Raw genomic sequence first — 15,770 nt, 5'->3', positions numbered from 1 at the left:
CTTTGCTTTCAGTTTTTTATTTTCTTCTACCATGGCTTCATATTTCTCTTTCATTTCTGCCAATTCTAGGCGAAGCAGCTCTATTTCTGGATTTTCTGGGGTAGCAGCTCCTAAGTGATGCTTTAAAAAATCCAAAGCGCTATTAGGTTTCTCTGGTTCTTCATACAAGGCTACCAACACCTTGGTCAGCGTGTCCAGCACCCCTGACTTCTCCAAGTACCTCCGCAACTGCTCGTGCTTCGAGTCGGCAGCTTTTAATGGGCCATAGTGACAGCGGCAGCGGCGTCGCTGGCGCCCTAGAGCATGGCTGGCCAGGCCCTTCGTACAGTTCTAATGGTAGTCAGATGGCTACCTCATTTTATTTATTTATTTATTTGTTGGAAATACGGGAACTAGCTCATTGATGTGATCAGACAAAAGTTTTAAAAATTCTGTAAACGTAGACTTTTCTACTTTCTTTACCACTACTTTCTTTACCGTCAATTTTTTTTTTTTGAAAGAAATTTTTGCTGTAGTGCATGTGCACTCACTGGAAAGACAGAGACAGAAAGCAAGAAATCATCTCCCAAGAGGAATGACCATGCTGCAATCCCTTCTCGTCTATTCTCCTCTCTTCTTCTCTCAGGATTTGGGGCACATACACATGTGCCTGGCATGAGTTTTAAGCCATTGGGTTTGGGATTTGAACCATGGTTGACTACATAGAGGTTTAGTGACATAACCATCATGCCATCTGCTGGTCATTTTATCATCTAATTCTAAGAATACGAGGACACCATGACTACTGGTGTGTTGAAGATTCAAGGTTAAAAGTTTTAAAATTTTTCAGAGACCAGCAAATGGCATAATGGTTACGCTGTTGGACTCCCACATAATCAGCAGTGGTTTGACTCTCAGACCCAGCAGCTTAAAACTCACACTGAGTGCTTGTGCATGCGTGCCTAAAATCTGAAGAGGAGAATGGAAGAGAAGGGATTGCGGCGGGCATCCCTCCCGGGGGAGTGATTTCTTGCTTTCTGTCTCTCTGTCTCTCTGTCTGGTGAGCGCATGTGCCCGATAGCAAACATCTATCTAAAAAAAAAGTTTAAAAAATGTTAAGTCTACACTTACAGACTGTTATATACCAGCAACTCTACTAAGCTAATCATATATGCTATCTCCATTAATACTTACAATAATAGTATTTAGCAATGCTATTATTGCCCTGATTTTACAGATGAGAGACATGAGTTATTCCAGAAAGAGCTGGGGCTGGGAAATGTGGAACTAGAATCACCCTCTTCTAAATCTCTGTGTCCTTAGGCAATTCCCTTACTCTTCCTTGGATCAGCCTCTGGATGACTTCGAACCTCTGACATTAGAGAGCCGTGACTCTGAGTTAAAACTCCTCGGCAGGGCCCACTGTTACGCCTCAAACAAGAAGCACCCATATTAAGAAATTCGGAGATAAAATAAACATCTTTTAGTGCCTTATCAACTGTTCAAGTAGGAACTTTAATTTCTGGTAGACGTTCATTTACTCTACTTGAGAAAACTGGCTGAATTGTTTAAGACAGTTTAGACTAAAATGGCATGATGCTTGCGTAGAAGCCAGAGAGTGCCACCTGGCTGAGATGTTGCTATTACCAGTACTAATTATCTTTTCTTGGCAGCTAGAGCATGACTTGACTTGTTGATTCTAAGGCTTGTTCCTTAGAATCTTCCCAGAAGGGACTGACTTCCCCTCCCTGGTCTGAAGAAACAAATGTTGAGAGAGGTGTGACTAAGGAGTCTCAGGACAAGGCGAGTACATTATCAGCTCCAGTTCTAAGAATTCCGTTACTCCATTAAGGATAGGGAGACCACAACTAGGAACAACATCCAGCAGATCATGACAGAGCCAGAGGAAAGCTAGAGCCTGCCAATTCAGCTTTGGAATGTTCCAGAAAAGCATTCTTGGGACCCTGATTATATTTATATGCTGAAATGATTTCTATTCCTTACCAAAAAAAAAAAAAGAATATTTTTGTTTTCCTGTTGATTAGCACCTACTTAAAACATAGTGGACATTAAAAATGCTTCAGCGAGGGGCCAGCAAGTGGTGTGGTAATTAAGGTGCCACATGGGCCGCCTGTGGTTCAAATGTCAACAGCTTGAAAATCACACCAGGCATGTGTGGGTGCATACCTAAAATCCTTAGAGGAGAATGGAGGAGAAGGGATTGCGGCATGGCAATCCCCCCTGGGGAGTGATTTCTCACTTTCCCTCTCACTTCTCTCTGTCTCTCTCCCTGACAGGCTCATGCACCCTATAGCAAAAACCTGGAAAAAAAAATTTTTTTAATTATTCAGAGAATGAGTGAAAGAAAAATACCTTTTAATTAATGAAAACATTTATCATGCACACCTTTTCTTCTATTTTTTCCTAAGGAGAACAAAGAAAATAAATTATAAAAATCAAAGGCAAAAATGGATAAATTTAAAAATATGAAACAATGTATTCGATATGCAAATCAAAGAGCTGGTTCTCTGAAGGAATATACAGTTTGTGGACACATGTAAGCAAGAATGGAAGAATTTACAAATAATTAAGAAAGCATAAGGAAATATAACCACAATTATATGTATTTCCCACTCATTAAGTCCAGAGACTGGAACTTTTTTCCTGAAGTTTGGTAAAATTCAATCTTTTGTAATGTGTTAAATAATTTTTTAAAAAAAAAAAAAAAAGATAACTGATCAAAACTATATAACCAATAAAAATATTAACAGTATTTTTTAAATAATTATTTAATTTAATTTAATTTATTTATTTTATTTTTGAAGGGGGAGAAGTTTTGCTGTAGGGCGCATGTGCTTGCCAGAAAGACAGAGAGAGACAGAGAGATAGAAAACAAGAAATCACTCCCCAGGGGGGATGGCAATCCCTTCTCCTCCAATCTTCCCTCAGGATCTTGGGCACGCACGTACACATGCCCAGCTTGAGTTTAAGCCACCGGGTCCAGGACTCAAACCATGGTCGACTAAATGGGAATCCAGTGACATAGCCATTACACCAACTGTTGGTTCCTCTCATTCATCTATTTTTAATTTGACCAGAGAGAAAGAGAGAGAGAGAGAGAAGGAGAGAAAGTGAGAAAGCAAGTCACCAGGTTCGTGATTCGAATCGTGGCTGGCCATGTGAGAGTGTCCAGTGCCTTAACCACCATATCACATGCTGGTCCCAAAAATATTAACAGTATTTAAAAAAATAAACGGATTCTAAATTCCATAGGAAAAATGAACAATAAATGCCAGGGGAAAAATCTGAAAAATAATTTAAGAGAACAGTGGCCCTATTAAATGTTTAAACATGTTAAAAAGCTGAAGTGATTCATGTGGAGCCAGGCAGAAGTGGAGGGGGCTTCTGAGGAATCACAAGTGGTTGATGAACTAAGGCTCTGAAAAGGCGGCGTGTATGCCGGGGCTCAATCTGGGAGAGACTCTTCTGCTGACTCTTAACTGTTCCTGGGAAAATGGATCGTTCTGATCATACAGAATGAGATCTATAGCCAACAACACGATCCAGCAGCCTTCTCACCATCACCTGGCCACCACAGCCTCACATTCTCATGGGAGAGGAGACATGATGATAATGATTTATGACCTTCTACTTTGACTTTAAGAATGCAGAACTATTATTTTCCGGTTTAGGGATGAATACAGCTGGAGAAATGCCTGGAGCTTTTGTGGCAGTGTTTTCAGTAGCAATATTCTATAAAGGGCTCAAGGTAGCTGGGGAAAGCCTGCCGCGAAAGCAACAATTCGGTGTTCACTACAGTTCCATGCCTGTCCCAGGACCAAACGGAACCATCCTAGGGAGATACACACCACTGTCGGGCCATAGAGGCTGACCTTCCCACACCTCCTGCAGACAGGGCTGCGTGTCATCCGGGTGATCATCAGTTACTTCTTCATGCTCACCTCCATGACCCACAGCGGGGACCTCTGCATTGTGACACAGCCCCGGACTGTACTGGTTGCCTCCTTCTCAGTTGGAAGAAGGCAGTGATAGCAGACCTCACAGAGCGCTGCCATTAACAGAGACTCCATGGTGTGGCTTTACCAATTGCAAGGGGAAGCAATTAGCAGCTGCAAGACATGGTTCCAACTCCAATCATCCTTTCTTCCTCCAATTTTTTTATACATGCACATACACACTCACGCACACACACACACACACACACACACACACCACTGCTCAACAGAGATTTAGTTTAGTTTCTGAACTAAAGAGAAAACCTCCCAAACTATTTTTTCCTGATAAGCTGAGATTCCTATTTCTCTTGAAGAGGAGTCACCAATGAGATGTCTTCTTCATCATCCAAGATCATTATACGTTCTTGTCTAATCCAGGTAGCTTTCTGTTCAATGACTAGATTATCTATTGTCTTTTAAATTTTTCTGGTCTTTTTTTTATAGAAAATATGTGAATTTGGTGTTTTTCATTTCTTTTTTCTTGGTCAATAATAGAAATTATTAATTATTACTTATAAATTAACTTCAGCGAGGATTGATGACTGCTAAGAGAAATTCTTGCCCAACTAAATCTAGAAGTCAAAGTTCACTTCAGAAGAAAAGTTTCAGTTCTTGAACTCAAAGAGTGGGAAATACATAGTGTGTTTCTTCAGGTATGATGTGTTACATCAGAATCTTTATAACTGCAGAGTGGTGGCTTGAGGCTCAATATAGGCCTTGAGCTCTCAGATTATACATTCATTACTCATCAGCTTGTGTTCCCACTTAATATTTTGATTAGAATAAACTTGCCAATCAACAACAACAACAAAAGATCATCAATTTGAAAAAAGAGAAATAGATTTTTTTCCACTGGCGGGACCAGCAGATGGCATAGTGGCTACATCACTGGACTCCCATGTAGCTGACCACAGCTTAAGACCTGGATCCGGTGGCTTACACTCATGCCAGGCACATCCCCAAGATCCCAAGAGTAAAATTGAGGAAAAGGGATTACAGTGTGGCCATTCTCTCTGGGGGGTGGTTTCTTGTTTTCTCTCTCTCTCTCTCTCTCTCTCTCTGTCTTTCTGGGCAAATGCACATGCCCTACAGCGAAAACCTCTCTAAAATAAAAATAAAAATAAAACCACTGGCATTTTGCTTTGCCTTGGTACCTTGGTTTGTTCCAGCTGATGAAACAAGAGTTGGGATTTTTTTTTACCTTTCTGTTTTTGTGTGTCTGTTTATAATCCAGTGATTTTTCAAACTTTAGCATGCATCAGAATCACCTACAGGGTTTGCTAAAACACTAGTTGCTGGGTCTCATTCCTAGAGACCCTAAATTGGCATCTCTAAGTTCCTACCCAATACTTCTGCTGATGGTCAGAGGATCATACACTTTGAGAATCTCTATTTTGTTTATTTATTTATTTATTTATTTATTTATTTTAGAGAAGTCTTTGCCATAGGGCATGTGTGCTCGCCACAGAGAGAGACAAAGAGACAGGATGCAAGAAATCAGTCCCCGGGGGGATGGTCATGCTGCAATTCCTTCTCCTCCATTCGCATCTCCAGATTTTGGGCATGCACACACATGCACCTCACATGAATTTTAAGCCACCAGGTCTGGGACTTGAACCACAGTCAATTGCATGGGAGTCCAGCAACGTAATCATTACACCATCTGCTGGTCCTGAGAATCTCTATTTATTTTTTTCAAGATTATTTTACTTTATTTACTTATTTACTTATTTTGATTTGACCAGAGAGGGACAGAGAGAGAGAGAGAAAGTGAGAAAACAAGCACCAGGTCCAGGACTCGAACCACGGTCGGGCATGTGTCCAGCACCCTTAATCACCATGCCACCTGCTGGCTCAAGAGAATCTCTACTTTAAACTAAAGAAGTATTATCTGGTGGTGGGCTACGTGGTACTAGGCACAAGAATTCAAGGTGCTAATTGATAGCTGGCACACCTGGGCGTAACTCATACAGGAAGTGCTGTTGGTCAATGCTTACTCATTCTGCAAACATTTACTCAGCTCTACCTGTGTACACGTGCACCCAGGCACACATGTGCGAAGGGTTGTAGCCAAAGTGCCTTTATCAGCGGTTATGAGATTACTAATCCTTATTTTATTTTTAAAGAATTATTTTATTTAACTTTATTTATTTATTTAAATTTGACTAGAGAGGGACAGAGAGAGAGAGGAAAAGTGAGAAAGCAAGCTGTCAGGTCCAGGACTTGAACTGTGATCAGCCAAATGGGAGTCCAGTGCCTTTAACCACCATGCCACAGCTGGCCCCACTAATCCTTATTTTAAAGGATTTTAAAATATTTTAAATACTTTAAACTGTGGTCTCTTGGAAATATCCACAGTTTGAAGATTGAGAGAGACCTTTGATCTACAGTGTAAATCAGTCAGTCATGGGTCACAAGGGCAAAAGCCCAGCTTGCTCTTTGGAGAAACTTAGAGTGTGGTTTGCTGATGGCCAGATTTTTCCACAGTCCCTTACATCCATGACTATGTCAACCAACCCCTCTTCCTCCACATGATCATCTTTGTCACTCTCAGAGGCTTAATTATAATGGATCACAAGTGGCCAAAACCTTTTTTCTTAATAAAGAATCATTAGACTAAAAAAAAAAAAAAACAATTATAATGGTTGAAATCATGTGGTATTGACACCTAAACAGAACGATCAATAGACTGCACATTATGAAGTTCAGACAAGACTCAAAGAAATATGAAAGCATAGTGTAAGAGAAAAGTGGCAATTCAGATCATGCAGGAAGGATGTTTTACCCAGTATGTAACATTGGAGACAAAAAGGACCACGAAGCAATCATAAACTAAACTGATATTGATAGTAATAATGGTAGTATTTTTCTTTTTAAATTGTTTCATATGCATAGTAGGAAATATATACACATATGCATGTATGTATACATCTGCCTGACGTATACAGTTATGTACCAGCAATCGGAGAAGCAGAGAGTTGACCTTACACAGCCACGGGAGTAGGCAAAACAGTCTATTTGGTCTTTATGTCTGCCTGGCACTGAGCCTTATGTCACAGGGCTGTGACCACAAAGTAAAAAATGCACGTAAAATGAGGCAGAGTAGGGACTGTCTTCACCCCACCCTGTCTCCTCACACCTGGGCCAGGATTTGGGGAAGCTGCAGGAAGAGACCCCACAGGAGCCCCCCTGCACCCAGCTGTGGCCCACACCCACCCACGAGCCCACACTGCTCTTGAGTTCCACGGGCTGTCCTGCCTTGGCGCTCAGAGAACAAACATGGCAGATTCTTTAATGCTGCCATTAGAATATCCCACAAATTTGTGTCCAGCTCTAACCAGAAAGGAATTCTGAAAAATGTAGTTCTGTTAAGTCATGTTGACACGTTATTAAACCACCACTATACACACTCGTGTGTGTGCACACACACAGTATTTATCTATATATGAAACATTTATATTAATTTCATTAGGAATCAAGCTATTTGATATAAGAGGAAGTAGATAATATAAAAAATTAAAGCCATGAGATATATAATTTGTATTGAAAAAGTAAGTATGAACTCATGATATACTTTTTTCCTAATTCTTTGTCCTTTTTTCTTGCTAGAGGGTGTGTGACTTGATAGGGAGACAGAGAGAGAGAAAGTGCCTCCCCAGTGGGGTGTGGTCACATCACAGGCCCTTCTCTATTTCTCCATCCTGTTAGGATGTGGGGCACTGGGGCACGTGTGTCCAGGTGTTCTCAAGCCGTGTGTCTGGGATTTCAATTATGGTTGGCCATGTAGGATCTGGCTTTCCTATGCACACCACTTAGCTGTTGTGCTACAATGAAGCCAACAGTTTTTTTGTCCTTTAAAAAAAATGAATAGGGGGCTAGCAGGTGGCATGGTGCGTAAAGCATTGGACTCCTGTGTGGCTGATCACAGCTTGAGTCCCACACTCAGTGGCTTGAAACTCATGCCAGCTATGTGTGCATGAGTGCCCAAGATCCCAAGGGAAGAACAGAGGAGATGGGATTGCAGCCATTGGAGGCTGTTCTGCCTGGGGTGGTCCATCGGCTCACTGGAACGTGGACCATGAGTCCTTCACGTCTGTGCCTCTCTCCTCTGGGGCAATCTCCTCATCTATCAGCTGCCAGATTCTCTGTGGGATCTCTTCTGGAGAGTGAACAACTGCACCCCAATTCTCATTTTATTATCTTTTAAATAGTGTATCTGAAACCTCTCTTGCCATAGCTACATAACTTCATAAATCTTGTATAATTTACTTAAATCGTTGTCTTTATTATTGAATATTTAAGTTATACCACATTTTTTCATAAGTATAAATATTGCAGTAATGTTATAATGAAGTGCAGATGTATATCCTCAAAATTCATGCGCTGAAACCCTAATCCCTAGTACAAATGTATTAGAAAGTGGGCCCTTTGGGAGAGATTTAGACAGAATCTCTGTGATGAGATTAGTGCCTTTATGAGAAGCTAGAGAAATAGCTCTTTTCTTTCTGCCATGTGAGGATACAATGAGAGGTCACCAGTCTACAACCTGAAAAAGAGTCCTTGGGCCAGCAGATGGCATAGTGGTTAAGGTGCTGGACTCCTACATGGTCGACCATGATCCAAATCCTGGAACTGGTGCCTTGAAAATCACACATGTATGTGCATGCCCAAAATCCATAGAGGAGAAGGAATTGCAGCATGGCCTTCCTCCTTGGGGGGATGATTTCTTACTCTCCTTGTCTCTGTCTTTCTCTGACGAGAAAGACACGTGCACTGTGACAAAAAAAAAAAAAAAAAAGAGGGACCTCACCAGAACCCAACCATGCTGGAACCTGATCTAGGATTTCTAGCCTCTAAACCTTCAGCAGTAAATTTCTGTTGTTTGTAAATAATAATAACAAAGGTTCTGGCCAGAAGTGGAGAGCAGCTCATCGCAGTCCCAAGCTGGTACCTTATAGCTGACATACAAAACCTGGTAGAAAGATTGGAGAGGGCAGTGGACCACCGGAAGCAGTATCCCATACCTCTGATGTGCACCGAGGCTATGGAGACAGCTCTTTGAAAACGGGAGCAGCTCCGTATGTGCGAGTGTTTGACTCGCTGCTTGCTGGTCCTGTGGCAGAGTACTTGAAGATCAGTAAATAAATTGGGGAAACATGCAGAAACACACAGAGATGGTCCACACGGGTCTGAAGTTGGAGCGAGCTCTCTTGGTTATAGCCTCTCAGTGCTAGCAGCCAGCAGGCAATAAGCTTTCCGATTTGTTGACTTCCTATCTCAGAGTAGATCCAAGAAGTGATAACCTTCCAGGAGAAGAACGGAGGCAGCAAGTTGTTCAATCACCTGTCAGCTGTCAGCGAAAGCAGCCAGGCCCTGGTTTGGGTGACTATGGCTCCCAAGCTTGACCCCTATGTGAAAGAAATGACTGATGCAGCCATGTTTTACACGAACTGAGTTCTCAAAGAGGACTTCAAAGATGTGGATAAGAAGCATGTGGACTGGGTCAAAGATTACTTGAGTCTAAGACAGAGCTGTGGGCTTACATTAAGGAGTTCCATACTACCAGGCTCGCCTGGAGCAAAATGGGGCCTGTGGCAAAAGAACTGAGCTGATTGCTGTCTGGACCCTTCTGCTGGATCTGGTCCTCCTCCCCCTCCACCAGGCCTACCTCCCCCACTATCCCCACCAGTTCAGGCTCCAATGACTCTACTTCCCGCTCAGCACTGTTTGCCCAGATCATTCAGGGGGAGAGCATCACACATGCCCTGAAACAGGTATCCAATGGCGTGAAGACTCACAAGAACCCTGCTCTGAAGGCTCAGAGTGGTCCGGTACACAGTGGCCCTAAACCATTCTCCGCACCTAAACCCCAAACCAGCCGGTCCTCCAAACCAGCCTCAAAGAAGGAACCAGCTGTTCTTGAACTGGAGGGCAAGAAGTGGAGAGTGGAAAATCAGGAGAACGTTTCCAACCTGGCGATTGATGACACAGGGCTGAAACAAGTGGCTTACATATACAAATGTGTCAATAGGACACTGCAAATCAAGGGCAAAATTAACTATTACAGCAGATAACTGTAAGAAGCTTGGTCTGGTATTTGATGACGTTGTGGGCGTTGTGGAGGTAATCAATAGTAGGGATGCAAAGTCCAGGTAATGGGTAAAGTGCCAACTATTTCCATCAGCAAACAGATGGCTGCCATGCTTACGTGAGCAAGAACTCCCTGGACTGTGAGACGGTCAGCGCCAAACCTTCTGAGATGAACATCCTCATTCCCACAGAGGGCAGCGACTTCTGTGTTCCCAGTTCCTGAGCAGTTCAAGACCCTATGGAACAGGCAGAAGGTGGTCACCACAGTGACAGAAATTGCAGGATAAGCAAAGTGCCATTGGGTTCTTTGCCCTCCCTTACACCATGGGATAAATCTGTATCAAGACAGTTCTTTTCTAGATTTCCTCCACCTTTCTGCTCTTGAATGACTTCTCTGCTGTGAGCACAGCTACCTCCCTTCACTGAAATACTCCTCAGGCTGAGATCTGGGGTGGGATAGCAGGTCAGTTGATTTTTTGCAGGAAGGTGCAGCTTTTTCGTATCAGCTCAACTACACCGGTCCATTTTTAAGGAACTGCAGGCCAGGTGCATGCAGCTTTTGAGGGTCATTCCATCAACAAGCAATCCTTTGGGGAGAATAAAAGAGTCCCAAGAGTTAACAGAGCAAACATTCACATTAATTCATATTTTCTAACGATGATCATAAAGATAGCAGAAGCTGGTGTGATTCTAGATGATTCTTCTAACCAAACTAATTCTTCACTGTTGGCAAGGGAGGCAAGGCTTACACTGGACCAAAGGCTGAGGCTTGGCCACCCAGCATTCCAGGCAAACTTGTTTCCTGTGAGTTTTCCTTTTATTCTGCATTCCATCCTGAGTCTGCCTCCTTGAGACCTTAGGTTCTCTGATACCAGCTGCTGTAGCAGAGCCCCCCCATCCAGGACCATTAAAGGCATTGGTCTGCCTCCTTGAGACCTTAGGTTCTCCGATACCAGCTACTGAAGCAGAGCCCCTCATCCAGGACCATTAAAGGCATCTCAGACCCTTTCTTTCTCTGGGATCCCTGCCCAGCACTTTACTACAGAGATAACTTTTTTTTTTTTTTAGAGGTTTTTGCTATAGGGCGTGTACGCTCACCACAAAGACAGAGAGAGACAGAGAGACAGTGAGAAATCACTCCCTAGGGGGAATGGCCACGCCACAATCCCTTCTCCTCCATTCTCCTCTCAGGATCCTGGGCACACACGCACATGCACCCAGTGTGAGTTTAAGCCACCGGATCTGGGACTCAAACCATGGTCAACTACATAAGAGTCCAGTGGCATAGCCATTATGCTAACTACTGGTCCCAGAGGTAACTTTTTAAAAAGGGAAAAAACAGCACAGCATTCCAAGGGCTCTGGCATTCTTCCTCCTTCCCTGCTGGTGCCTACCATCCATCTTCATTGCCTCCTTTTCCTTGTCATGCTCACCAGTTTACGGCGTCTGTCTAGGCACCTGGCAGAGGTGTGAAACCTGCACTACAGGCTGGTTTTAGGTCCTGATTTAAGTAAGAACCCTGCGCAGCATTGCTAATGTAAATTTCAATTTTTCTCTCTAGGACAAACACCAAAATATGCAACTTTTTTGGTAGGAAAAGATAGTCCTGTGACTTCTACCCATTTCCTGAGGCCTGTGGAAATAAACCTTTATGTAGTTAAAGCTATACGGAAACTAGAGTAAAGTTAATACCAAACAAATAACAACAACAACAATAATAATGCCATAACAAATAGCTTTATACACCTTCTTAAATAATGGATTGTTTCTCTGGAGTAACTTTTTTTTTCATGTTTTTGGCTTAATTTTATAAATATTTAAAGAGCTTTATTGAGGTACACTTAAAATAAATACGACATATTTAGAGCCTACAGTTAGATATGTTTTTGGGTTGTTTTTTTTTTTAAGAGGTTTTTGCTATAGGACACTATAGGACACTTGTGCTTGCCAGGAAGACAGAGAGACATAAAGCGAGAAATCACCCCCTGGGGGGATAGCCACGTCACAATCCCTTGTCCTCAGTTCTGCTCTCCGGGTCTTGGGCACGTACACACACACACACACGTCCGGTGTGAGTTTAAGCAGGTCCAGGACTCAAACCACAGTCGACTACATGGAAGTCCAGCAGCATAGCCATTACGCCAACTGCTGGTATGTTTTGACATATGTATATACCCATGAAATTATCACCACAATCCAAATAATGAACATATTCATTAACCTAAAGTTTCCTTTTGATTCTTTATAATCTCTCTTTAACCTCCTCCTTCACCTCACCCCACACAAGCCATGACCTACTTTTTGCCACTATACATTACCTTATATATGCTATGACTTTATACACATGAAATCATATAGTCCATATTCTTTTTCTTATGTTGTAGCATGTATCAGCTGTTCATTCTGTTTATCAATAGTCACTTTCCATTGTATGAATACATCAGAGGTTTTTTATTCATTTACCAGAAGATGTTCATTTGGTATTGTTTCCAGTTTTGCTACTTCAAAAAAGTTATATATATGTTAATGCATAAGTCTCTGTACAGATACATGTCTTTATTTTTCTTTTATTTATTTATTGATTGATTTTTTGCTATAGGATGAGTGCATTTGCCAGAAAGACAGAGAGAGACAGGGAGACAGAAAGCGAGAAACCACCCCCCAGGGGGGATGGTCACGCTGCAATCCCTTCTCCTCCATTCTCCTCTTGGGATCTTGGGCACGCACGCACACGCACCCGGCATGAGTGTAAGTTATCGGGTCCGGGACTCAAACCACAGTCGGCTACATGGGAGTCCAGCGACATAGCCATTACGCTAACTGCTGGTCCCATTCTTTTATTTATTTTAAAAATTTTATTTATTATGATTATTCTTCCATTTTGAGCAGAGAAAGACAGACAGAGAGAAAGAGAGAGAAAGAAAGCTGCCAGATCTGGGACTCAAACTGCGGTAGACCATGTGGGAGTCCAGTGCCCCAGCCACCATGCCACCTGCCAGCCCTGCTTTTATTTTTCTTGAGTAATCATCTAGTAGTAAGATAGTCAGATTATGTGGTAAGCTTATGTTCAATTTTTTTTTTTTAAGAGATTTTTTACTATAGGGTATGTGCTCTCACCAGAGAGACAGAAAGCAAGAAATCATCCTTGGGGGGATGGCCATGCCACAATCCCTTCTCCATTCTCCTCTCAGGATCTTGAACATGCGCATATGTACACCTGGTGTGAGTTCTAAGTCACCTAGTCCAGGACTCAAAGGCTGTAGACTATATGGGAGTACAACAACATAACCATGATGCCATCCGCTGGCACCCATTTATTTTTTTTAAGAAACTACCATACTACTTTTCAAAATGGTTTCATCATTTGTATCCTCAGCAGCCATGTATGAGAGTTCTGGTTGTTCTACATCCTTGTCAGCACCTGGTATGGTCAGTCTTTCATTTTAGTCACTCTAATAAGTGTGGTATTAATTTGCACTTTCCTATTGATGGATGATGTTGAATAAATTCTAATGTCTTTATTTGCTATTCGTATATCTTTCTTAGTAGAGTGTTCATTCAAGCCTTGTGTCCATTTTTCCATTGTTTCTTTTCTTACTGTTGTGTTCTTAGAGTCTTTTATATATTCTGAATATAAGTCCTTTAATGAAACCTGATTTATAAATATTTTCTCCCAGTTTGAGGCTTGTCTTTTCACGTAGACCTACTGCCAGCTTGCTGTTCCTCATCAAGGGACCAGATGTAGTGGGGAGTGAGGGAACACCAACCTGAGTGCCCCACCTTTGACACACTCCACCATGGATCTAAGCACCAGAGTTGAGAGCTGACCCTTTTTCACAGCCCTTCTCTCCCTTTCTCTTTCATCAACATGTCTGAGTATTTCAGCCTCAGACATCCCTGTGAGAGGCCAGTTGCCTAGAGAGACAGGTGGAGGCAGGTATCAGGGAAGAGAAAATTTTCAGAGTCCAGTGTGTGATGCCTTCTCAGGTGAAACTTTCTAATTAGGACATGAGTGGCTGAGGAGTTAAGCATCTGCTAATGTTTGATTCTCAATATGGGTATATCTGTTCAGTAGTTGATAATATAGAGCAGTAAGGCACTGAGGAGACTGGAAATCCTCTCTGCTCCACTCCCACCATCACCGATCAATCAGTCTTCTGACTCTGCCTGACGGACCAGAAACTCCTGCCTCCTGTTTCATTTGAATTCTGGTGGACAGGAAATCTGAAGGCATAAGGGAGGCATCAGGCTGGCCTACAACGTAGTCCACAGAAGCACAGACAATAGCAGGCCCATACAAAGAGAGCTGGAGTAACTTTTTTAAAGTGAAAAGTATTGAATCAAAGACTAAGAATTTTAAGTGTTTATAATATCACATTACTTTCCAAAAAAGGTGATAACTATTCATGGTCCCTACTAATAATGTATATAGGTAGCATTACAGTTCCTCTAGGACTCCCTATTAAGTTTTGTATATTTATACTGCAATTATAATTTATTTTTATATTATACGTCATTACTGTTTTATATAATATTATACCATTATAGTTTGACTTGCCCTTTGATTACTGGGAATGTTGGACATTTTCCCATTCATATGTTGTAGGATGTCTTTCTATGTCCTGTATCGTATGTATTGGAGTCACAGTTTTTTCTATGAACTTTTTTTTATTACATTTAATCACTGTAATCCTGACAGCGTGAATACAGTGCACATTAGTTCAGTCCAAGACATTACCGTACACATTATCATCAACACATACCTTTTCTTTTTCTTCCCGCACTCACCTTCCACCACCCACACTCTACCAACTCCCCTCTGACTGTCTTTAGCATCCACCCCCATTCTCTCCACCATCATATATTCAGATCTCTCAACCTCTGCCATCAAGTACAAACCCTCAGTACAAATCGAGTGGAGATATATAATCCATATCTTTCAAAGTCTGGCTCACTTCACTCAACATTAAGTCTTCTATATTTATTCACTTTGAGTCAAACAATAGAATCTCATTGTTTCGTATAGCTGTGTAATATTTCATAGTATATATGTGTCATAGTTTTTCAACCAAGTCATCAGTTTTTGGACACTTACATTTAGCAATTGTGAATAATGCTGCAATAAACATGGATGTCTAAATGTTTTTTTGATTGTTTTCCTATCCTTTGGGTAAATACCAAGTAGTGGTAGGGGGCGAAGCCCACACCTCCAGATCATGAGGTGCCCGAACTTGGTGCACTTGGTGAGGCGCCCGTGGAAGCAGCTGTGCCTCGGCCTGCTCAAGTTCTTGGTCACGTTGTGGCTCTTGTTGAGGCCCACGGCCATGGGGTACTGCAGAGTCATGGCTGTGACTCTCCAATGGCTACTGAGGCGGAAACGGATAAATTCTTTTTCCAAGCCAAATGATATATAGCAATTGAATGTTTAAAAAAATTAAGAATAATAAAAATAAATTTTAAAAATGAAAGCAAAACAGAGAGGATTCCTCATGGCTCCTGCAAACTAGTCATTTCAGGGGACAGGAAAAATGAAGATTTCCTACTGATAATTCAGCCTCCAGCAAACAAAGCTAATGTGTGATCACAACAGAACGGCAAAGAGATTCCAGATCACCTCTTTCTGCTTGCTTCTGAACACTTGCATTGAACTTCAAGAATTCAAAAGAAACACACCATTCATCAGAT

At 41.9% G+C, this 15,770-nt stretch overlaps 1 protein-coding gene and 2 pseudogenes across 1 annotated transcript in view; 2 read left to right on the top strand and 1 right to left on the bottom strand.

Moving 5' to 3' along the window:
* LOC102492805 (c-Myc-binding protein-like) overlaps positions 1 to 1,430 on the bottom strand; it is a 4,567-nt gene extending 3,137 nt beyond the window's left edge. The window contains exons 1-2 of the mRNA XM_027766536.1: positions 1,350 to 1,430; positions 7 to 318 (exon numbers count right to left, since the gene is read on the bottom strand). Of these exons, the coding sequence (XP_027622337.1) occupies positions 7 to 318; positions 1,350 to 1,430 (393 nt within the window). The remainder of the gene's footprint in view (positions 1 to 6; positions 319 to 1,349) is intronic.
* A 2,086-nt stretch (positions 1,431 to 3,516) lies between these two features.
* Positions 3,517 to 4,058, top strand: LOC102492397 (high affinity copper uptake protein 1 pseudogene; annotated as a pseudogene).
* Positions 4,059 to 8,883: 4,825 nt separating this feature from the next.
* On the top strand, positions 8,884 to 10,372 carry LOC102491978 (adenylyl cyclase-associated protein 1-like; annotated as a pseudogene).
* Positions 10,373 to 15,770: the final 5,398 nt, after the last annotated feature.

Source organism: Tupaia chinensis, unplaced genomic scaffold, assembly GCF_000334495.1.
Source record: "Tupaia chinensis unplaced genomic scaffold, TupChi_1.0 Scaffold143584_1, whole genome shotgun sequence".
In the NCBI taxonomy this organism is placed as follows: Eukaryota; Metazoa; Chordata; class Mammalia; order Scandentia; family Tupaiidae; genus Tupaia; species Tupaia belangeri.
This window is presented reverse-complemented; position numbering and strand designations above follow the sequence as displayed.